At 44.9% G+C, this 18,308-nt stretch overlaps 1 protein-coding gene across 1 annotated transcript in view; it reads left to right on the forward strand.

Moving 5' to 3' along the window:
* LOC147458147 (uncharacterized) overlaps window positions 1-17,104 on the forward strand; it is a 38,950-nt gene extending 21,846 nt beyond the window's left edge. Inside the window, exons 2-3 of the mRNA XM_086511767.1 lie at window positions 16,311-16,656; window positions 16,728-17,104. Coding sequence (XP_086367893.1) covers window positions 16,311-16,656; window positions 16,728-16,777 — 396 coding nt within the window. The 3' untranslated portion in view covers window positions 16,778-17,104. The remainder of the gene's footprint in view (window positions 1-16,310; window positions 16,657-16,727) is intronic.
* The last annotated feature ends 1,204 nt before the right edge of the window (window positions 17,105-18,308 follow it).

An 18,308-nucleotide genomic window follows, 5' to 3' on the forward strand; every position in this document is an offset into this window, starting at 1 on the left:
GCTCATGGAGGCTCTTGCCTTGGCACAAAAGCATGAACCCACACAGCTGTACATCAGTGTAACTAAGTCAGACTTTGTAAATAATTAATTTATTTACGAGAAAAGAATTATCTAATTAGTTGTGTGCACACCAGAATAGACCTAGCAGTTCTAAGGCCTCAGGTGAGCTTAAATGCGGGCTAGAACACCTCAGAGGGACCTTAGCAGAAATTACCCTGAAGCCCTAGTGATTGGGAAATCGGGTCTTCAGAAAGGGGTAAGCAATAGCCTCAGATTTTAAGCTCAGAAAAATACGCGCGTCAGTACAAGCACATGAATGAGATGGGGTCCTTAGAACAGTGACCCTAAGGCTAATAAAGCTAATAAAGCCTTAGGGTAAATTTCGTGAAATTAAATTTAACGGTCCGTGCCCGGGCGGGCGGCCGGACAAGTGTGAACAGGTAAAGGCGGTGCAGTGCCCGTGCGGCATTGCGCCGGCAGACCTTTGGAGTTCTCATAAAAGAATCATTGGTAGCAGTTGTTAGTTAGTTGCACATTTTTAATTAATGAGCTAGAAGTTTTTAAAGTCAAAAGTTGAATGGTTTTTAAGTTTTTAAAGTAAGTGTGCCAAGTGGCACACTTACCAATGCAAACTAACTCTCTCTCACTCTCTCTCACCCTCTCTCTCTTCCTAGCGCCCCCTCTTCTCGGAGGCTATAAGAAAGCAGCCCCTCCCCCTCCTGCCAGGTTGGCAGTGCACTACCCCCCCCCCCCCAAGTTGATCATCCTCTACGCAGTGAAGCTCTCCATTGAAGCTTGAGAGCAGCACCTTGTGGTGTATGTGGAGCCTCTGAGCACCCATCACCTAGAACAAGGCCTCTCATGGTTGCTTGCAGCTTTGGGAGAAGTTTCATCGCGTAAAGTAGTGGAAAACTCTTTTTCTCCCTTGTCTAGCTGCTGCAAATTCCCTGTTTTCAGCCCCTAATCACTTGTATTAGGGTGAATTTCAGCAAAGTCTTATTAGAATCTCATTCCCCACTACCTACTCTACACATACACCAAGTTTGGAGCATTTCCATCCCGAAAAGGACCTCCATTTTGGCATTGGAACGCGCTCAGGTAACAATTTCTGGTTATGTGCAGAAAATTACAGCAATCGTGCGTGTGTGTGTTTGGCACGTTTCTGTGGTTGGTTAATTGCAGGAATGATTACGTCCAAAGGGGCACAGTTAGCGGAAGATAGACCCTCATTCGTGAGAGCTTCCGATGAGTTTTGTGGAAGGTAGACTCTCTCCTACGAGAGCTTCCCAAAATCTCACAGAAGAGGATAGATCCTCTCAGTAGTCAGAGAGCAGTTTTTCTACTCTCTCAGTCAGAAGCAAAAAAAGACCAAGAAAGAATAGAGGACGGGCTTTTGCCCCGTTCCTGTGCTTGTAAAGATTCTCCCTTAGTAATAAAGATTTTCTCTTTATGGGGGGGGACCAGCCCATCTTCTGGTCCCCAATGAAGTGTCAAGTTTTCTCGCTCCCTCTAATTCTCTTGAGTATTTGAAGTGCAATTAAACGTCAGTTTACGCTTCCGTATTTTTGTGACAGTGGTATCAGAGCAAGGTCCTCTCTCTCTTCCTGAAGGGATTGACGACTCTTGGCAGACTGCAGAAATGGGAGGACGCGAGATAGAGTTCTCTCTCCTTCAACAGCAGGTGGAAGAGTTGCAGAAAGCTCTCTCCCATCCAGAAGTCCAAAAGATTCTCCATACTCTTGAAAAAGGGAAGGAGAAAATGCCGATGGGGTCGGGAGAAATTCCGCAGAACCCAAAGGCGCCACAACCAAGAAAAGATCCTTTGATTGGAACTTCCCGCATGCACGAGAGGCAGAAGAAATCTCCAGAACGTCATGTGCGGTTTAATCCAAAAGTTCAAGAGCAGGATCCCCCTGATTCCCCTCAGTTCTCTTTCATGAAGGATCTGGAAGACATAGTCTCTCCGGAAGACATGTTTCTCGACGATCCGTCGCAGCAAGAAGTACATTCAAGGGAAAGGACTCCTGTCCCCAAGGAGTCTAAGCATCGAAAGAAGGAGCACCATAAGAAGAAGCACCACAGGCAGAAAACATTCAAGTCGGGAGATAAAGATGTGAAATTCGACACCTACAATAGACGGCGTGATAATGACAAAGCTTTGGCTTTCATCCGCCAATTTGAAGTTGCATTTGCTGAAGGGAATTTTAAAGAAAGATCCAAGCTTCGCCATGTTAGTTTGTACCTGAAAGGCACCGCAAGCAATTGGTGGTTAACCCTTATCCTGGAAGAACGCAAACCCGAAGATTGGACCGCTTTCAAGAAGGAGTTCTACGCACAGTTCCTTCCTCCAGACTATGAGGAAGAGGTAAAGAAAGAATGGGATCGACTTTCACAGTCAGAGAACGAAACCGTTCCACGCTATGTGGATAGGTTTTGGGACGTTCTCTTGAAAGTCACTCCATTCAAGAAGATTGACGATTCGGAGAAGATGCGCAAGTTTGAAGCAGGTTTGCATGAAGCCTTGCAAAAGGCTATGAAGCTTTACCCTCGAGGTAACTTGCAGATACTTATGGAATCAGCCCGCATAGCTGATGGAATACATGACAAGGGTACTCCCAGGAAGATGGAGCAAAGCACTTACCATGCTAAGCAGAAGGCTCTCCATGAGCAACCTACCTCTTCTACTTCTTCTCAAAAGAAGAAAAGAACCGCCTCCGAAGCAGAAGCAAAGCCAAATCAGCCCAAGAAAGGGAGATATCTCTCTCCTGCTGAGTTGCGAACCTACATTAGTGAAGGAAGATGCTTCAAGTGCGGACAAGTTGGTCATATGAAGGGTGACTGTCCAACCAAACCTCCGCAACCACCCTCCTCCAATGCAGTCCCAGATGTACAGGGAAATACAACCAAGGATGGAAAAGAAAGAGCTCTTCTCAAAGCATGGGGTAGTATCAACAACCAGCGGGCTCTTATTTTGTTTGACCCTGGTAGTACAGACAACTTCATCTCTACCAAGCTAGCTGACGACTTGAACTTGCAGCCCAATCGTTTCGGAGTCTCTATTCAAGCGCAATCTGCTTTCAAAGGGCAGAACTCAAACTCTACTCCAATCATAGGGAAGTTGAATCTAAAGGTCGACGACTACAAGGATCAAGAGTCTTTCTTACTAGTTTCACTTGAAGGATGCGATGTTATCTTGGGAATGCCTTGGCACTACAAGATGCATCCCATTCCTGACTATGTTCAGAAAACCTTATCTTTTGCTCATAAAGGAAAGGAGTATCTTGTACTTGCAGATGCAGGTGATTGGCGTATTCCTATCGCCAACCACATTGCCATCAAGAAAGAAATGAAAAAGTGTGTTTCAGCGTACTTGATTTTTGCAAGAGAGAGAGATGTGTCTGTTTCACAACTTTCTTCCTCTTTAGAGCAAAAAAGACTTAAGTTAATAGAAAGATATAAAGATTGTTTTGCAGATGAACTTCCAAATGAACTCCCACCTTCGCGACCTGAGGATCATACCATTGATTTGATCCCGAGAAGTTCTCCTCCAAATCAACCCCCTTATCGAGTTAGTCTAATGCAGCAAGAGGAAATTCTCAAGCAGGTTAACGAACTTTTGGAGAAGGGCTTAATAAGGCCTAGTACTTCTCCATATTGTTCACCTGTCTTGCTAGTACAGAAAGAGGATGGCACATTCCGCATGTGCATAGACTATAGATCTCTAAACAAGATCACAATCAAGAATCGATTTCCAATCCCTCGGATTGACGACATTCTTGACAAGTTACAAGGAGCAAGTATCTTTAGTCGTATAGACTTGAAGAGCGGTTATCATCAAATCCGCATAGCTCCTCAGGATGTGCATAAGACTTCATTTAGAACAACCTTCGGGTTGTATGAATTTCTAGTGATGCCTTTTGGGCTCACTAATGCACCAGCTACATTCAACAGAATGATGGATAGAATCTTCCACTCATACAGAAGCTTTACAGGCGTTTTCTTTGATGACGTCTTAATCTTCTCAGAGACGGAAGACGAACACTATAAGCATTTCGCCTTAGTGTTTGAAGAATTATGCAAACACAAATTATTTGTGAATGCTAAGAAGAGTGAGTTCTTTCTAAAAGAAATCCACTATTTGGGCCATATAGTATCTCACAACCAGGTGAGAATGGACCCTGATAAGATTCAAGCAGTTGTAGAATGGCCTACGCCAACTACAGTACATGATGTACGAAGTTTCCTTGGTCTCTGTTCTTATTATCGGCGTTTCATTCGAGCTTTTGCTGCGATAGCAGGTCCCCTCCATGACCTGACAAAGAAGCGGATTCCATTCCATTGGGGGTTTGGACAAAAACAAGCTTTCGAAAAGCTTAAGTATCTACTCAGTCACGGACCTGTTCTCACCGTCCCTGATCTTCGCAAACCTTTTGAGGTATACTGCGATGCATCTGGAGATTGTGTAGGAGCAGTTCTGAACCAAGAGGGTCACGCGATAGCCTATGAAAGTCGGCGCCTTAAAGATGCAGAGTTGCATGCCTCCATATACGAAAAAGAGCTAATGGCAGTAATTCATGCTCTTTCCATTTGGAAACACTATCTATTAGGAGCTGATTTTATTATCAAGACAGATCATCAAAGTCTTCGCTACTTTCTCACACAGAGAAAGTTATCAGAAAAGCAGATGAGATGGGCCAACTTTCTTTCAATGTTTCATTTTCAGATTTTACACACTTCTGGAACAAAGAATGCAGTTGCAGATGCTCTCTCTAGGCGTCCAAAGATCAATGCACTCACAACAATTTATCATGAGGAACTAGAATCTCTCAGCGAGATGTATCCTCAAGATCCAGACTTCGCCACAATTTGGGCAGATCTTCAAGCTGGTCACTCAAAGCCACCTTATTCTATCAGGGATAATACACTCTATCGTCAACAAGCAATATGCATAGCTCAGCCCTTACGACAAAAGGTGATGGATGAAGCACATAATTCTCCTTATGCCGGGCATCGGGGAATTGCTTCCACCACTAGTGCCCTCGAAAGGTATTTCTTTTGGCCAACACTCCGTGCGGATATTGAAAAACATGTACGTGAGTGTTTAGTATGCCAAAAAGTGAAATATGACAGACATAAAGTTTATGGCAAGCTTCAGCCGCTCCCTGTGCCTAACACGTCATGGGAAAGTATTGCCATGGATTTTATTACGGATCTTCCTCGATCCAAGAATGGAAATGATACAATCTGGACTATCGTAGATAGATTCAGTAAGCAAGCCCATTTCCTTCCAGTAAAGAAGACGATCAAAGCTGATCACATGGCTAGAATATTTCTAGCTCAGATTTTTAAACACCATGGATTGCCAAAGACTATTGTGAGCGACAGAGATCCCCGCATGACTAGTCTATTTTGGCAGGCATTGTTTGAAAACTTGGGAACTAAGCTTGATTTTTCATCAGCTTATCACCCTCAAACAGATGGTCAAAGCGAAATCGCTAATGCCACTGTTTTAGATCTCCTCAAGTGCTATGTTTCGGAACGACAATCCGAATGGGAACAGTACTTACCAATAGTTGAGTTTGCGTATAATAATACCATACATTCCTCAACTGGTAAAGCCCCCTTCGAAATTATTTATGGGAAGCCACTCTTACTTCCTATTATGGTGACTAAAGAAAACATCTTCGCCGCAGATGAATTTGTGCGCAATATTGATATTGCCCATCAACAAGTAAAGCAAGCGATTCTTCGTACTCAAGAGCAACAAAAGAGAAAAGCAGACAAGCACAGAAGGAATCTCAATCTTGAAAAAGGACAATACGTCCTGCTTCGGTTTGAGAAAGCTAGATTGAAAAAGCGGGTCGGCAAAGGGAAAGTTGTCAAACTTTCCCATAGATTCTACGGCCCTTTCAAAATTACAGATAAAGTCAATGAGGTGACTTTCAGATTGGATTTGCCTTCTCACTGGTGCATCCACAATGCTTTTCATGTCAGTCTCCTCCGACCATATGTTGGACCTCCTCCAGTGGCGCCAGTACAAGAAGATCCTCCAGAAGTCGAAGAGACTGAGGAAATCCTTCAACCTGAACAGATAATACACCACTCGGAGAGACAACTCAATTCGGGGAGTCTACATCGAAAGTATTTAGTCAAGTTCAAGAATTACACTCCTTTAGATGCAAAGTGGATGACTGAGTCCGATCTCAAGGACTACCCGGACATCTTGCACAGTTATGTTGACGCTCTACAGTTGAGGTCAACTGTTTAGAACCAAGAGGGATGTAACTAAGTCAGACTTTGTAAATAATTAATTTATTTACGAGAAAAGAATTATCTAATTAGTTGTGTGCACACCAGAATAGACCTAGCAGTTCTAAGGCCTCAGGTGAGCCTAAATGCGGGCTAGAACACCTCAGAGGGACCTTAGCAGAAATTACCCTGAAGCCCTAGTGATTGGGAAATCGGGTCTTCAGAAAGGGGTAAGCAGTAGCCTCAGATTTTAGGCTCAGAAAAATACGCGCGTCAGTACAAGCACATGAATGAGATGGGGTCCTTAGAACAGTGGCCCTAAGGCTAATAAAGCTAATAAAGCCTTAGGGTAAATTTCGTGAAATTAAATTTAACGGTCCGTGCCCGGGCGGGCGGCCGGACAAGTGTGAACAGGTAAAGGCGGTGCAGTGCCCGTGCGGCATTGCGCCGGCAGACCTTTGGAGTTCTCATAAAAGAATCATTGGTAGCAGTTGTTAGTTAGTTGCACATTTTTAATTAATGAGCTAGAAGTTTTTAAAGTCAAAAGTTGAATGGTTTTTAAGTTTTTAAAGTAAGTGTGCCAAGTGGCACACTTACCAATGCAAACTAACTCTCTCTCACTCTCACTCTCACCCTCTCTCTCTTCCTAGCGCCCCCTCTTCTCGGAGGCTATAAGAAAGCAGCCCCTCCCCCTCCTGCCAGGTTGGCAGTGCACTACCCCCCCCCCCAAGTTGATCATCCTCTACGCAGTGAAGCTCTCCATTGAAGCTTGAGAGCAGCACCTTGTGGTGTATGTGGAGCCTCTGAGCACCCATCACCTAGAACAAGGCCTCTCATGGTTGCTTGCAGCTTTGGGAGAAGTTTCATCGCGTAAAGTAGTGGAAAACTCTTTTTCTCCCTTGTCTAGCTGCTGCAAATTCCCTGTTTTCAGCCCCTAATCACTTGTATTAGGGTGAATTTCAGCAAAGTCTTATTAGAATCTCATTCCCCACTACCTACTCTACACATACACCACGTGTGGAGCATTTCCATCGCGAAAAGGACCTCCATTTTGGCATTGGAACGCGCTCAGGTAACAATTTCTGGTTATGTGCAGAAAATTACAGCAATCGTGCGTGTGTGTGTTTGGCATGTTTCTGTGGTTGGTTAATTGCAGGAATGATTACGTCCAAAGGGGCACAGTTAGCGGAAGATAGACCCTCATTTGTGAGAGCTTCCGATGAGTTTTGTGGAAGGTAGACTCTCTCCTACGAGAGCTTCCCAAAATCTCACAGAAGAGGATAGATCCTCTCAGTAGTCAGAGAGCAGTTTTTCTACTCTCTCAGTCAGAAGCAGAAAAAGGCCAAGAAAGAATAGAGGACGGGCTTTTGCCCCGTTCCTGTGCTTGTAAAGATTCTTCCTTAGTAATAAAGATTTTCTCTTTATGGGGGGGGACCAACCCATCTTCTGGTCCCCAATGAAGTGTCAAGTTTTCTCGCTCCCTCTAATTCTCTTGAGCATTTGAAGTGCAATTAAACTTCAGTTTACGCTTCCGTATTTTTGTGACAATCAGTCAAATGAAGAGCCCTCTTGTGGGACATCACATAACTGCACGTAGGGAGAGAGAGAGCAGTATGTAGCGTGTAGGGCATCACTCCTAGCACCACACTCTACATAAGAGGGAAAGGAAGCACTCCATAGCTCTTAACCTGTGATAGAGAGCTTCAAAATGAGCCTCCCAGCTATAAATTCAGCGCTACCTCTTCTTTGCATTGGAAAGTGCACAAAAATGTGACACTGGGCGCATTTACAAGCATTTTCCCGTTTCGGGTTGCCGCTTAAAAATATCCCAACTGGTCGCCCAGTTGACTTCGCGGCAGAGTTGTAAAGTGTTCCCCTAATCATACCGGAGGTAATGACGCAAACACGTTTTACGGCCCAAAATAGCAGTTCCCTAAATTTCAGGAGATGCTTCCGTTGGGCTCCCACTGGTCTTCTGACCATCTATCCTCATTGGGACCGCATCCAAAAATGCAATGTGGCCCAACTGTCGGATACTTTTTGTTGGTAGTCACACCTTGACTCTAGGCCTTTATTGAGTTCACTTCCTAGTATCCACCAACTTGCTAAGTGTGACGGGGGGACCTACATGACCTTGCTCTGAGCCTAGACATCCTCTTACTATACGAATTCCAGTGCCGACCACTTCACGTCTGCGGGTGAAACTACCGTTCACATTGGCCATAAATGTCCGACCGTTTGCTACTTCAAAAAGAGGGTCTCAAAAATAAAACAAAACCCACTGGAAAGAAACCAACAACTAAGGTTAGCAGTTGCCACATCCTTGTGACATAGTTAACAGCTGCCACGTCCCTGTGACACCCAAGGTAAACCGCTCAATCTGTTCTTTGAACGAGATCATCTTAAATGAAGAGGCGGGTAGAAAAGAGCTCCAGAATCTCTCGCAATAAGCGTCCATTGTATGCTTTTGGTCATCCAAAGATGGTTCCAAGGAGTTCGTATGTCGCGTTCATACTCTCGAGTCAGCCGAGAAGAAATAAAAAGCCTTTTGAATTTCAGCCATTTAACCGGCACTGTGTTGTTTAATAGAAGCGCGGACCACCAAGTTCGAGCATTTCCCTTAGAGTAAGAGGCAGCCCTCCGAATCTTGGAGTGCTCTGAGTAACGCCCTCCTGAGAAAGCTATGTTAAACTGCTGTATTAAAGACAAGCCTTCGAAGCATCTCTATAACCAGAAAATGTATCAAATTTAATTGACTGTCCACCTTCCTTAAACACTCATACTTTCTTGCTTTTATCTTCTAGAAAGTCATCCTGGTTAGGTTTATTAACATTTTTCTTCTTTGAATAAAAGCTGCTGTCGTCAGAGTCCGAACTATATGAAGACGAGTCCTCTGTAGAACTGTCAACCACGGGGCGAGATTTAGGCTTCTTTGCCTTTTTCTAGCCCTTTCTGAAGCTTTGCTTTTTGTTTCGCTTTTTGTCTTTTCTGCCTTCTTCGTTCGAGTCAGAGGAGCTAGAAGAACTGTAAGAAGAAGAAGAAGAAGAAGAAGAAGAAGAAGAAGAAGAAGAAGAATTGGGTACTCCTTCAAATCGAACAAGCACAGAGGACCCGGATGAGCCACAAAGAAGGTGTTTCTATTGTGGTGAAAAAGGACATATGAAGCCCGACTGCCTTGTTCGACAGCAACGGCAGGAACAAGCATCTTCGAAGAAGGAACAATCGAAGATGGAACCCGCTCCACCGAGCTTGAATTCCATTCGTGATGTGCAAGGGAATATAGAAACCGAGAAAGGGCAGCGCCAGCTCCTTAAAGGCTGGGGATCTGTGAATAACCAGCAGGTGTTGATCCTCTACGACCCTAGATTCACGGACAACTTCATCTCACTAGAAACTGCAGAACGCTTGGGCCTTACACCGGCTCAGCTTGGATCTTCGGTCGCTTCCGGATCGGCATTCGAGGGGTTGACCACCAATGCAAACTCCCGTGCAAGGACAACTCAATCCTCGGATTGGTGAATACAAGGACAACGAATGCTTTTTGATGGCACCTATCGAGGGATGTGATATCATCTTGGATGTGCCATGCCATTACCATATCTAACCTGTCCCTGATTATGTAGAAAAGACCCTCGCTTTTGAGCATGAGGGTAAGAACATTAAAATTTTTGCTGATGCAAGGGATATCTCCATTAAGAAGGAAATAACGAAGTGCGTTTTTGCTTACATGATTTTCGCACGTAAAAGAGATAAAACTAATGAGGGTTCGCTCTCTAGTTTGGAAATTAAACGTTTTCAATTTCTTGAAAATTATAAAGATTGTTTCACAGATACTCTACCAAACAAGCTACCTCCGGAACGTCTGCAAGATCATTGCATTGATCTCGTACCAGGTAGCTCTCTCCCAAACCTACCCCCTTATCGGGTTAGTCTTGCTCAACAAGAGGAAATTTTGAAGCAAGTCAATGAGCTTCTGGAAAAAGGTCTAGTATGACCAAGTACTTCGCCTTACTGCTCTCCAGTTCTACTGGTGTAGAAGAAAGACGGCACGTTTCGAATGTGCATAGATTATCGATCTCTAAACAAGATCACTATCAAGAATCGCTTTCCAATACCCCGGATTGATGATATTCTCGATAAGTTGCAAGGAGCAAGCATCTTTAGTCACATTGACTTAAAAAGCGGGTATCATCAGATACGCGTAGCGCTTGAAGATGTCCATAAGACTGCCTTTCGCACAATTTTTGGACTTTATGAATTTTTGGTAACGCTCTTGCCACATTTATTCGAATGATGGATCGAATTTTCAGCCCACATCGAGCTTTCACAGGAGTGTTCTTTGATGACATACTCATCTTTTCAAAGACCGAGGAGGAACATTGGAAGCACTTGGATATAGTGTTTCAGGAATCGCGAAAGCATGAGTTGCATGTGAATGCAAAGAAGAGGGAGTTCTTCCTCACTGAGATACACTATCTGGGCCATATAGTCTCACAAAACCAAGTGAAAATGGATCCAACAAAGATCCGAGTCATGCAAGATTGGCCAACTCCCACTACGGTACATGATGTACTATGTTTTTTGGGATTGTGTTCTTATTATCGGAGGTTTATCTGAGGCTTTGCTCAAGTAGCAGGACCACTTCATGACCTAACAAGGAAAAAGATCCCTTTCAGGTGGGGATCGAGACAACAAGGTGCCTTTGGTAGCCTAAAGTACCCATTAAGCCATGGACCTATTTTGATAGTGCCAGACTTAAGGAAACCATTCAAGGTTCACTGCGATGCTTCAGGTGATTGCATCGGTGCAATGCTTAAGCAAGAAGCCCATGCAGTGGCTTATGAAAGTAGACTTAAGGATGCAGAATTGCATGCCTCGATCTACGAGAAGGAAATTATGGATGTGATCCACGCATTGTCTACTTGGAAGCATTATCTTCTAGGAGCAGATTTTGTGATCAAAACCGATCACCAGAGTTTGCGGTATTTTCTTACGGAATGGAAATTATCTGAGAAGCAAACGAGATGGGCCAACTTTTTGTCCATGTTTCACTGCTAGATGCTCCATACAGCTGGGAGTAAGAATATGGTTGTAGACGCATTGTCTAGACGGCCTAGGGTGAACCCAATTACTTCTGTGTATCACCAAGGACTGGAATCACTTCCAGAGTTGTATCCGAATGACCCAGACTTCTCCTCCACTTGGAATATATTACAGAACAACGGAGAGGATGAATATCCCTATTCTATTCGGGATGGTTACCTCTATCATCACCAAGCAATTTGCGTGGCAGAACCATTGAGAAAGAAAATCATGGAAGAAGCACATGCTTCAACATATGTGGATCATCGGAGAATTCTCCCTACGACCTTAGCATTGGAAATATATTTCTTTTGGCCAAGCCTTAAAGCAGACATTGATCAATATGTCAGGGAATGCTTGGTTTGGCAAAAAGTAAAGTATGATCGGCATAAGACGCCTCGGTTACTCCAACCTTTACCTGTTGGGAGAGTATTGCCATGGATTTTATTATGGATCTCCCAAAGACTCAAATTGGAAATGATGCGATCTGGACCATCGTGGACAGATTTAACAAGCAAGCTCACTTTATTCCACTCAAGAAAACAATCAAAGCATACCATATGGCTAGAATTTTTCTAGCACAGATCTTTAAGCATCATGGGCTGTCCGTGAGTGATCGAGATCCTTGCATGACATGCAACTTTTGGCGTGCCTTGTTTGATAACCTTGGCACAAAGTTGAATTTTTCTTTTGTATATTATCCTCAAATGGATGGGTAGAGTGAGATCGCTAATTCCACAGTATTGGATAAGCTGAAATCTTATGTGTCAGAAAGACAGTCTACTAACTGGGAGAAGTATTTGCCCCTTGTTGAGTACGCGTATAACAATACCGTGCATTTGTCCACGGGGAAAACACCTTTTGAGATTCTCTATGGTAAGCCTTTGCTTCCATCGATCCTTGTCACTAAGGATAATATTTTCGTAGCAGATGAGTTTGTTCAGGATTTGGACACGGCCTACGGGCAAGTTAAGAGAGCAATTTTGCGCTCTCAGGAAAAACATAAGAAAGCTGCAGACAAGCACAGAAGGAATCTAGACTTAACGGTCGGTCAATTAGTCTTACTCAAGTTGAGAAGGCAAGACTAAAGAAACAAGCGACTCATAAAAGGAAAGTGGTAAAACTTTCCAATCGCTATTATGGGCTGTTTAACATAATTGACCAAGTGAACGACGTGACGTTCCGATTAGACTTACCATCTAAGTTCCATGTTAGTTTACTCCGGGCATATGTGGGACCTTCTCCAAGTCAGCTTGTTGTTGAGGAACCTCCCGAGGTTGAGAAATACTCCAACCGGAGCAGATCAGGAGCGGCCACTTAAGGAGCGGGAAGATTACACGAAAGTGGGGTGGCAAGCACTGCCTTGATAATGTTTGACGGCACCGTGTGCTTACCTTGAAACATGCGAGAAATCATATAGATCTGTGGTCTCTCAAATCGTGCCCATTGGCTATCTTGCTCGTAGGATGTGGTCGGAGATCTCGTCGATGTAGAGTCGAAGAGGGTTGGGGAGAGGGGACATCCTTGCTTAACACCAATGGTGCTAGACTCTGACGTACCTAGTGCGCAACGAACTCTCCCAATCACTCTCTCATAGAGAGAGTAGATGGCCCATATCATCTCCGAAGGTATCCCCAAACTTTGGAGTCGTTGAAAGTGCCTCTTCCTGGGACGATGTCAAATGCTTTGCGGAAATCCACAAAGCAACAATAAAGCCTCTTTTTCCGCACCTTTGTCACATCAATGAGGCAGCGCAGACTGAAGATGTGGTTGATAGTAGAGAAGGTTTGCTTAAACCGTGCGTGGCCAGGAGCCCGTAGGGCCTCAGCCTCCCCCACCTCGATCTCTAGCTTGTATTGCCACCGTGAGCTGTGTGGCATGTGGGTGTCCATATAGCATGGTCGCTATATGAACTCATCCTCCAGTATGGTAAGAAAATGGTCTTTGTAGTGTGATATCTTCGTTCGGAGGGGGGATGTGATCCAAGTTTGTTTGATATAGAGCTGCCAGAGATCCTGTCTCATGACTATGTTTCTCTCACTCCGCGAGAGATGACGCTGGGGGGAGTCGGGGTCGTGCTGGAAAGGTGGCAAATTCTCCAGGTTAAGGTCGTGTGCTCTGAACCATGCTCTAATTCGTGTGTACCATGCTCTGTCGTATCCGGTCTCTAATATCTGTATATCTGACTTAAATGCTCGTCGTGTGGGATTCTGTTAGTGGCGGCCTGTGCCATGGAGAAGGGCCCCTGAATGTGACTCCCAGGTAGATGTAGGAGGTGACCACCTCTATTGGTCCTCTTGTTGCTGTAAATGTGGCTGCTCGTCGAATTGCTCTAGAGGTGTGGAAGATCATGATCTTGGTTTTCCCAAGATTCACTGTGAGTCCCATGTTTATACAAAACTCATCCAAAGCATTCAAATGGCTCTGTTGGCCCTCTGGTGACTCTGAAAACAGTAAAATGTCATCAGCATATAGCATAATGTGGACTGTGGTACTTGCTAGGTCCGCTAATGCCCCTCCTGCTCATAGGATGTAGTCAGAGATCTCGTCGATGTAGAGTCCGAAGAGGGTAGGGGAGAGGGGACATCCTTGCTTAACACCAACGGTGCTAGCAATAGACTCTAACGTATTGCCTGGGCAGCAAACTCTCCCAGCCACGCTCTCATAGAGAGCGTAGATGGCCCATATCATCTCCGAAGGTATCCCCAAACTCTGGAGTCGTCGAAAGAGCCTCTCCGGTGGGGAGGTGTCAAATGCTTTGCGGAAATCCACAAAGCAGCAGTAAAGCCCCGTCTTCCGCACCTTTGTCCAATCAATGAGGCAGCGCAGAACAAAGATGTGGTCAATAGTAGAGAAGGTCCGCCTGAACCCTACCTGGCCAGGAGCCCGTAGGCCCTCAGCCTCCCCGTAAGAACTAAGCTCAGCCTCAAGAACTACCCCATATAGTTTGGGCATTGTATGGCCGATCATGATACTCCTTTAATTCCCAGGGTCCAAAGTGTCTCAAGTCTTTTGGATCGGGACAACGGTGTGCCTGGTCCACTCCTCTGGGAAGGCTTCCCCTATAGCCTGGTTGAATGCATGTGCAATCCCCCCCCCCCCGACTGCAACTCCATGTGGTATGCATGTCAGTCCTTCTGAAATAGGCCATTGTGCCATCCCGTTATAAATAACGAGACAATGCTGGGAGCCTAATCTGAGCAAATGGTGGCTGTACTCTGTGGTGCGAGCTGTGTTTGCTCTCTCATGGTGGCCTCCTCTTGTATGGTGAATAGTGCCACCGAGTCCTCTGTGTCATATGTCTTACACTGATTCCTACCTGCCTTGGCGTTGAAGTCTCTCATAAGGAAGACTTTCCCTAGTGTAGTGTACTCCATAATCTCATCTGACAAGCATGTGGATGGGGATGGTCTCTTCTCCCTCTCCCCTGCTGTCTCTGTGGTAGCGAATCTGGAGCCTGAGGGGGCGAAGTAGTAGAGGGCGATGTAGGTAGTCGTGGCTTGTGATAGCTCAAAACGGATCCAGAGGTAATGGGCTTGTGGGTCTCGTGCAACATTTCTGTGTCCTGCTCCGGAATCCCCATATGAAGAGTACAACACCCCTCCCGACCCTTGTGGTGGTGTGCTGGTTGGTGCTCTCTCGATGTGAGGACTCCCAATGAATTACGAAAGCCTTGGATCTTTGGTAGACTCCGCTCTGGACTCTCAAGTGTCTCTGTCAGAAGAATGATGTCCCGTCCTCTCATCACCTCCTGAAGTCTCTCTGGGTGTGTCCATAGATCCCTGTTTTAGTTTCAAACTGCGAGGTGGATCTCCTTTCATGTGTCCCGTAGGCCACGAGTCCCTATGCGATGGTCTTGCCATCAATGATGACCCTACCATTTCGGTATACCGCCTTCTTCCCTTCTTTACGAGCTTTCTTGACTCTAGGCATGCATGCTCGGCAGTGGTCGTGTTGCATCTTGGTGAGGCCGTCCTCAAGATAGATAGGGGGCCCCTCGAGTGCTCTCAGGATAACCCTGTTTTGGATGAAGGTAGTTGGAGACTCTCGGAAGTGAATTGGAGGATGAGGGCTCTTTTTTGTGGATCTTTGCCGGCTCTCCAAGCTTTGGAGAAGGGTGACTCCTCGTCTTCTTTGTACCCGAGCTTCATGCATAGGGCTTTCCTATCACTCTCGGGTGTGGACCCCTCCTCTTCTTTGATGCTAGTCGCTTGTACATTGAGGCGGCAGGCTTGTCGCATCTTCTCTTCCTCAATGGTTGTGTGTATGATGAGCGCATCAAACTACTTCAACCCATCCTTCCTTGGTAGCCTCCAATTTGTCGTCGATGCTTGCCGTGAGAGCTTCGGTGATCTCATCTTTGAGGGCTTCCTTGGCTTCCGCTTTGATCTCTCCTTCTTCCAGGGTGACGGATGCGATAGAAGCACGGAGGAGGTTGATTTGCTCCTTAAGCTCTTCTTTTTCTTTCTTCCATTCTTTTTTCTCCTCCTCTCTCTTCTCCTCTAACTTCTCCTTCTTCCATGCTTCTCTCTCTCCTTCTCCTTCTTCCATGCTTCTCCTCCAACTTCTCCTTCTTCCATTCTTCTTTCTCCTTCTCTCTCTTCTCATCCGGCTTGTTCGTCTCCGGCGCTTGGTCGTCTCCTCCTTCGAAGCGTTCTTCGGCATGTCAGCACTTTGGGGTGGGGGGGGGGGATTAGGGTTTACTGGTGCAGGGGGGTGGCGTGCAGGTGCAGCAAACAGCAGGGCAGCGCGCAGAGGTGTAGCAGCAGCAGCAAGGCAGCGCGCAGGTGCTTCAGCAGGGCAGCATGCAAGTGCTTCAGCAGGGCAGTGTGCAGGTGGAGTGCCCAGCAGCAAGCAGCGCGCAGTTGCAGCAGCAGGGCAGTGTGCAGACACAGAGAGAGAGAGAGAGAGAGAGAGAGAGAGAGAGAGAGAGAGAGAGAGAGAGAGAGAGAGATTATTTAACAAAAATTTGTTTGTAGGTACGGGGCATCATAAAAATGTTTATTAGTAAACAAGGAGTGCAAGGCGATCCAACAAAAAAAAATCAGGTTGAGTACTTAAAAGATATATGGGAAAAGATTATATTAAGCAATAAAAGGTTTCGAGATTGCCTTCATAATAAGTTTCCAGAGGCATCAAGGGAAGATATAACAATCCTTCTCTGCAAAACCCAAGACTTGTTTAACCAGCACCATCATGCTATGGTGAATGCCGGAGATAGGTTCCTTATTGATGAAAAAGATCTTCTTGATCCTCGTGTCAAGGAGATCATTACTTGCATGGCACATGAGGTTCACATAAAGGTGGAGTTTCTTGCAGCAGCAGGTAATCTCTCTCTCTCTCTCACTCACACACACATATGTGTGTGAATAAGCAGAGGAAATGTTGATATGCAGGTGAAGGTATCAATGCAAGTGATGGTACCAATGCAAGTGATGTTCCATAGGAGCGGATGGTTAACAGTCTATATGTTGCTTATAGCTAGGTTCCCCTCTATTCTCGGTACCTTTTGCTATAATCCAAAAGCTTCATCGGACCAGCATAACATGCTTTTCTAAACTCTATTATGCTGCTGTTGTTTTGTGAATTCTAAACCTTTGTCCCCACCCAACATCTCGGCTCTTTGTGTCACAAATAGTGTGTGCTCTGCACAATTTGCTATGCTTTGATGAGAATATATGGAATGCTTGTTGGATTTCTTGCTTAACTGTACTAGTAAGTGCAAGTGCTGTATTGATTAGCATAATCATTCTTTTGGCATTGTTAAGCTTTTCTCATGCTTATGGTACTGTGTGTTTGCCAAAGATTGCTTGCTTACCCCAACGATAGAAACCTCTGCGTTCTTGTAAGCCAATAGCACAACAGGCTTGCATATGTACTTTCTACACAAAACCTCATAATATTGCAAGTATAGAGTAGTTCTCTTGTTTTATTTTCATTACATCTAAGGAATGTTTACAAATTGGGAGTACTTGATGATGAAGCGGGTCTACCGGTTTCAATCCTGTCTGAAGCTTTTTTGGATTTTGTTAGATTTTCACAGTTTTATGATACTATATATGTACAAAATGCATTTATATATATATCGACGATGGGGGGTGGGGGTGAAGCTGTATTTTCACCCCCACCCCCCATCGTCTAGGGTCTGCTACTTTGCGTCAGTGACCTTGCATTTCATGCTACTCTTATCGAGCTGTATGGAGGGGCCCTTGCTCGTGAGGAAAAGAATGAGCTATTCATTCTACAATAACTTGATATGCTATGGTTTAGGCTTTACTCTATGGCGTGCAAGCACCTTCAAGCGGTTGTGACACGGCTTCGTGAGTTCTGTAGGAGCTTAACAACCATCACTTTAGTGGATGAACAAGGTCACAAGTATTGGTTGGAGCAATCACCTAATGTCATGAGGTGCTTCATGAATGCTCATGAAAAGACATTGTGCAATGACCCTTTGTTGCGACAACGCAAGATTCATCTTCTACACAACTACTCCGATGTTTGAATGTCATCTTCAAGAGAGACTTGTAGCTCTCTTTTACATGCCGACCTTGATGAAGAAGAGCAAGAAATAGCTATTCAAAGCTTCACCCCCTTCAATCCTCAACTCAACCTCCACAGGAAATCTTTTGAAACTTATACTGACCCATTTATACCTTGTCGGTTCTTGAAAGTACTCTTGGGAGATGCCTGGCAATTTTACACTTGTCGCACCCAACGTTTGCTCCTTACCCTTCTCAATAGCATAGAGAAAGAAGCCATGAAAGCTTGTTCACAACAGGTCGTTGATTCTAACTCTTCCAACATCATTGAGAACTCTCTCATGGCTACCTCATTTACTATGTCTTGCTTTGAGAACAATACATACAAGGCATGTTATGGGTGTGTTATTGGGGTAAAAGGGGTCATCTCCACTCAAGCTCTAATTATACCACACAAATATGGAATATTCATAAGCACTTAAAATGTGGATGTGAACT

This window comes from Adiantum capillus-veneris, chromosome 5, assembly GCF_014529385.1.
Source record: "Adiantum capillus-veneris isolate H3 chromosome 5, ASM1452938v2, whole genome shotgun sequence".
In the NCBI taxonomy this organism is placed as follows: Eukaryota; Viridiplantae; Streptophyta; class Polypodiopsida; order Polypodiales; family Pteridaceae; genus Adiantum; species Adiantum capillus-veneris.